The 6617-nt window shown below is 39.2% G+C and overlaps 1 protein-coding gene across 1 annotated transcript; it reads right to left on the bottom strand.

The window, feature by feature from the left end:
- Positions 1 to 1421: 1421 nt before the first annotated feature.
- il22ra2 (interleukin 22 receptor, alpha 2) lies at positions 1422 to 4294 on the bottom strand. Its single transcript, XM_056436168.1, has 6 exons — positions 4231 to 4294; positions 3097 to 3217; positions 2736 to 2917; positions 2469 to 2611; positions 1897 to 2054; positions 1422 to 1508 (listed from the first exon to the last, which is right to left on the bottom strand). Exons 1-5 carry the CDS (start codon positions 4292 to 4294, stop codon positions 1905 to 1907), a joined length of 660 nt encoding a protein of 219 aa, XP_056292143.1. The 3' UTR covers positions 1422 to 1508; positions 1897 to 1904.
- Positions 4295 to 6617: the final 2323 nt, after the last annotated feature.

Below are 6617 nucleotides of genomic sequence, written 5' to 3'. Positions count from 1 at the left end.
TTGTCTGGGGGTTTTTCTGATGTATTTGATGTTTTCTTACATTTTGAGCTGGCACATCACATGTATTAATCTACTGCTAAAAATCCTATATATATTTATTTTATATATATTAGATTTCTTTATATATATTTACATATTTTTATTTATATATTTGTATTTATATATATATATAGTCCACACCTATATTGTCATAGTATTGTATTTGGAAAATAAAGTAAAAGTAAGTCAGTTTATGTCGTAAATAGTCATACAAACATAGCATATCATGTATAAGTAAGACATAAAGACTAATTTAAAATCCATAGTATAGTTGTATAAAAAAAAGTCGAAACAACTGGAAAACGTTATAGGTTGGCATGGTAAGTCATTAAAAATAACTTGCATTGCAGGTTGAAATAAATTGTATAATAAGTTGAAAACACAAGTAATAGAATAGTATGTCTTAAAAAAATCATGAAAACAATGTATTACATAGTATGTTGAAAGAAGTCCTAGTATATTGCATTAAAAAAGTGATAAGTTAAAAAATAGTAGGCCTGTTCATAGAAAAAGTCCTAAATATTCAGATAAAAGCATGTCAATAAAATCATATATTTGAAGATATTCATAGTATATTATGTTTTTTAAAAGCTGGATACAATATGTAGAAAAAAGGTGTAAAACATTCAAGTATTTTGTGAAGAAATGTATCAAAAGTATTTTAAAAGAAAAGTTATGGTATATTTTATTGAAAAAAAATGTAATCGTATCATATGACATGTAGGACAGAATATACCAGTGTATTCAAGTATCGTGACTTTTAATTGGGACATGATACATAAAACAAATACATGAGTTTAATAAAGAGGTGTAGCCGTGATATTCATATCCTTCATTGAGCATTGCTGAGTGGTGAACATTGTGGCCACAATATTAAGACAGTATATGAACTGTATCCTTCCGTCCCTGAAACAAATGATTTGTTTCTCCATTCAAATGGAACAAATAGAAATGTTAAGACAAAAAGAACAAACATAAAATTGCAACAACAAAAATAAAATCCTACGTTATCAGATTGTTGGTTACTGGAGTCAATTGGAAGAATAAGTAAACATAAGCTGCCCTGCTTCATTTTGCTTGTAGTGTGTCTTTACTTTCGTGAAAAGATATGAACAAAATAATCTTTACTCAAGGTCGATGAACCACAATTCACATCATCATCAATACATGCATCAAACTCGGTGATTCACTGAAAAGTGGACCTTGAGTTAAGATGTATTTATAACAATATTTATGGGGGTGGGGGGGGGGGGAGAAACAATATCTTGTTAACGGAAACAAAGCGTGTTCCAGCGTCCTGTAGGCTGAGGTGAAAAGTGAACTCCACTATTAAATATGTCAGATCCTTTCATGCTCTTGAGAATAAAGTGCAGCACTTGTTCCTGGCATCATGTCTGGCTGCTGGTCGTCGAGGTAGCGAAGGATAGTTAAAGCCGGACTCACGGAGGAAAAGTCCAGCTTTGGTTTGTCTGCGGCAAAGAGAAAGAAAAATAAGATGAGTGCGTCTCAAAAGAGGAACACCTGTCCACAGTCACATCATCGGCGCGTCACCCATCCGCTGAGCCTCGAAATATAGCGCAAAGGGTGCGGCGCGCAGAGGTAATGCTCGTCATAGTGGGGAAACTCCGCTGCTGAGATTTCACCTGCGGGAGTTTCATCGCCCCGCCCCCTTTCCGTCCCACGTGCCTCGGAGCCAATCAATGCCGTGCGACAGCTGATACGTGACTTCTCATTGGGTGAGCTTCTGTTACAGTGGAGAGGTTTCCTTTCACTCTCTGAACACGAGTGTGTGTGTGTGTGTGTGTGCGTGTGTGTGCGCGTGTGTGTGTGTGCGCGCGTGCGTGTGTACGTGTATACCCGTGGGATCAGAGCGTAGTGACGCATTGGACAGGGCTGCGCGCGCTTCTCTTGGCCTGCCGGGGGATCAGCGTCTGGGCTTGCAGGCAGTATTTCTCCTTGTGCGTCAGCTTCTCCAGACTCAGCTTTTTGGAGCAGCAATCGAGCGTATACACCTCCTGGAGAGGAGAGAATAAACACGGCACGAGACTTGTTGTTGTTGTTGTTTTGCCTCCTCTCCCTCTTACGCTTCTATTTCGAGGGAATAGTAGTGGTCCTTTAAATGTAATGCGTTTACAGGGTACACATTTTATTGTTGTATTTTATTTGTTCCGGGCTCCAGAAAAATAAAAATAAAAACTATGTTAGTGACCATGGTGGTGATTCTTTTGTTGCTGAAAAGTTAATCGATTAGTTGAGCGACTCAACTAGATTTGTATTATTATTGCTGAGCGTTATTTCACATGCTCATCTGTAGCATCACAGTATATTTATTTAGTTTGTATCCAACGTGACAAACAATACATTCAAAAAGCTCAGTTTAAACCTGGTCGTCGAGGTCCATGAATAACTATTAAAAATATATGATTTACCTCCTGCCCACTGGTGTCAAGGAGGTAGATCTCGTAGTGCAGGCTGCTGTGCATCTTACGGACCAGCTGCCTGGGGGGCTTCACACGGACCACAATCCCTTGCTCTGTGAGGTTCAGCCTCAACACAGGAGGGCTGATTTTGGCTGCAGATGCAACACAAGGATTCTATTTAGGTCTTTTTTCTTTCCAACGGTGATGACAACAAATTAAAGAGTACAACATAAAAGAAGGAGAAGAGGAGCAGGAGGAGGAGGCGGGGAAACTCACTGTCCCAGCGCGGGCTGAACCTCCGGGAGAGGGCCCAGGCAGATTTGCTGGAGGGAAGGGAGGAAGCGTGCACTCTGGCGTAATACCACTCTCTGGGGTCGGAGGTCACGACACTGAGGTCACACCGCGTCCTCTGGATCCTCTGACAGCCGTCCACGTCCAACCACTCAGGCTCGCCATAACTGAGGACCACAGACTTTATTTCAGTCTATGCAACATGAGTCAAAGTAACATGTCTTACTGGCAGATATATATATATATATATATATGTGTGTGTGTGTGTGTGTGTGTGTGTGTGTGTGTGTGTGTGTGTGTGTGTGTGTGTGTGTGTGTGTGTGTGCGTGTGTGTGTAACGGCTCACATCTTCCACTGGACGGAGAAGTGCAGTGATTTTCTGTTGGTTGGTGGAGTCCAGTTCACGATGTTCTTGTAGTCCACAGAGTCAAACCTCACCAGGGTGGGTGGAGCGAGCATCGCTGGAGCTGTGCAGTTATTGATTACGTGATGGTTTATGAACACATCAATTACCTTTTTATTATTATTTTTAAAGCAGTAAATATTGATTGATTGCCACTTCGACAAACAATAATGGTGATTATTAGACATTATTAGACAGCAACTCGCACGTAAAGAAGAAAAACTGATTTACAAACAGAATGCTAAAATTGTAGTAGTAGTAGTAGTAGTATCAGTAGTAGTAGTAGTAGTAGTACTAGTACTAGTAGTAGTAGTAATAGTAGTAGTAGTAGTAGTATCAGTAGTAGTATCAGTAGTAGTAGTAGTATCAGTAGTAGTAGTAGTACATACAAATAAAAACTGTTAAAAACTGTGGTCTTGGTCATTTGTTTTAAATTATTACAGATTAAATCGCGAACAAATAAAAGTGTAGTGTCTACCTTAGAATACTGCAGTTTTACCGTATATTATATTTTGTGGATCAGCGATATTTCAAATACAATGAAACCACGAATGAAAATCATTATTCTTGCAAATGCTTTTCAATAATTCCCTCAGTCGTCTGGTTCTGACCGGTTCTCCCTGGAAACACTTTCCCCTCATCACTTTGAGCCACTGCTCCTGAAAACTCCTGGAAGTGTAATGTTGTCGTTCCTTTAAATCTCAGAAGCAGGACATTTTAGTTCTTGTCTTGTTGGCGATTGATATCTTTTGAAATAATGATAACTGATGTCTGGGAAAGATTTAGAGTTAAAGAAAATGTGTTGTGCTAAACCCTCAAAACATCTGACATCATATGTGATTCAATGTTAATAAAGTCCTATTCTGTTGCTCCTCACATTGCTATCGTGTATTAGTGAGTGATGTTGATAGTTGTTTTGTTGTATCAGACCAACACACTTAAAGGTACACTCCTTGATCTTCTGACCTTTAAACCTGTTCACTTCCTCTCTTCGCTTCTGAGAAAGAAATCTGTGTTGAAGTCAAATCAGTCCGACAAGAACAATTCACAAGTCACAGAACATGTCAATGAATCTACCTTGAGCGGTGACCCAGACGCACAGGTTCCCCAGCAGCACGGCTCCGAGCAGCAGATCAGTCATGGCGCCGAGGCAGTTACACTGGACTGATGCTGCGGACGACGCGGCCGCCTTTAACATGCCATCCACTTCCTGTTTTCTAGATTCCATTATGCATATGGACCATTTATGGCCTTTCGGACACGCCGGCATTACATGTTCGACACACAGAAGTACATTTTTGTGCAATACACGCGACAGGTTTCCTGAGAAAAAACTGTGACCAATGTTCCGGCCTTATCGGCGCTGACATTTAGTTTGTCTGCACGACAAGTGAATGCATCATTAGGTGGAGGCGTTTATGTTTACTGACTAGAGAAGAACAAAAGACCCCCCCGGCTTCAGTTTTCCTGGAATCGCTCTCAATTAGATGGTTTAGAATTCTCGGAGCTGATTGGACGCCATCGTTTCAGAAAACAAAGAGCCATGACATGTGACACACAATGGCGTACCTTTTCTTTTTTAATTTAAAGTAAAAAATGTCAAAAGTAAATGACTCCCCACCACCACCACTCATAAATAATAAAAGAAGCCCACTCGTAATCCTGTGAAAATAAAAAAATCATTTTTCTTTTCATGCTTCTATCTCACAAGTTTTCTCTGATGTGTGACGTTTGTTTGACTTTGGCCCAATTTGTCAGATTTTCTGGACACAAAGCTGAACATGTGAACAATATTCTTCTCAAATGTCCCAGAATACACGGCAGTGTGACGGTGAGCCGGATTACACAACACCAGGACCTCGAACCGAAGCAGCTAAATGGAATTCAGCCGTCATTTGTCTCCTATTTTCCTGGTAAAAGGCCCACTAGTACATTCTTTAAATGAAGCTCTGTGAGGACGTATTCCTCTCCACGCCGTCCCGCTTCAGGTCGACACAGTTTTTAATTAAACAGAATTATCAACTATTTTACTGTAAACATCAAGTTTACTGGAAATGTGTTGCATCATGACTCAGTAACAACAGAGAGGGGGCAGAAAGAGGAGGGGTGACATCTTTTCTACTTCTTTTCTCGCACTTGGTGGTTCCACTTTGTGTTAATCATTCATGATATTGTGAATGGGTTTGTAAATATCGACAGAGGCGGCAGAGATTATATAACGATTGTTCTGCAAAACATCAAAATAAACCATGATTGTGCAAATTGAAAGTCAGATTTTCTGATTACAGTTGGACTGAACTGAACGTGTTCATCCTTGTTGTCGCATAGTGAGTGGACCTAAAACACAAGATGATGTAATAACAGCGCTCAATGGTTCAATCCCAATTGTTGCACAATGTAGACCTCTCACACTGACTTTTAGAATAACAAATAACGGGACAAAAAATAGTCTGAAAAATGAAAAATTTAAAAAGCTGAAATATCTCAGGGTAACAGACAAACTGAGCTAAAAATTAACGTTCAACTGGGAAAGAAATTATTTTAACATTATCGAACTTTGTATGAATATAATATCTAAGTATACATACACACATATATATATATATATAATTATATATATGTATACATATACAAACATACAGTATATATGTACTTATATGTAGATACATATATATATATGTATAGACATATACATAGTTTATATACAGTATATATGCATATACATACACAAACATACGTAGAGTGTATACATATATATGTGTGTATAGATGTATAATTGTAAAAAAGTTGAACTGCTGTAAATTACCAGAAACCTTTCTATCTGCAAACCAGATACCAAGAAGGATTTTGTTACTGGAAACAGACTTTGTAGGTCTCCCTACTTCCACACACACGTACACACAGTAAAGAGGAAGGAAACATCCCTCAGACTACCCACGCACTCTCTCTATCTCACACACACACACGATCTCCCATGTCACTCACAGGCCTGGTTTCAGAAGAAGGAACAACAGGCTGCACTAATGTCATGAAACATGTGATCTTCTTCCTTCACGTCGTGACGTGGCGATTTACATTAACAGCAGTCACTCCGATTCACTGAAGCGATTTACCAACTTCCCTTCTTTACTGGTTTCATTTCAAACACAATAACGTGGCGAGGGCAACGTGAGATTTAAGACGTAGATGCAAACTGAAGTGTGCGTACACCAGAAGTATTCAGATCCTTCACTTGGAGGAAAAGTCTCGCCGGCACTGGGAAAGTCCTTCATTTAAAAAAAATGATCAGCAAGATGTACAATACGATACATAAACAATACTTTATTTAGCTTTAGATGTTGGAGAATGTTCTCAACAAATTAAGTAACACATGAGGCTTCAGTTTATCCTAAATCTGAGTGACACTGGTCAGGAAGAGGATGAACATCGTGAGTACAAAGTACAAACAGAAAAGGGCTCATAAA

The sequence above is a fragment of the Pseudoliparis swirei genome, chromosome 17, assembly GCF_029220125.1.
Source record: "Pseudoliparis swirei isolate HS2019 ecotype Mariana Trench chromosome 17, NWPU_hadal_v1, whole genome shotgun sequence".
NCBI lineage: Eukaryota > Metazoa > Chordata > Actinopteri > Perciformes > Liparidae > Pseudoliparis > Pseudoliparis swirei.
Note: the sequence above shows the minus strand (reverse complement) of the source record. Positions and strands in the feature narration are given on the sequence as shown.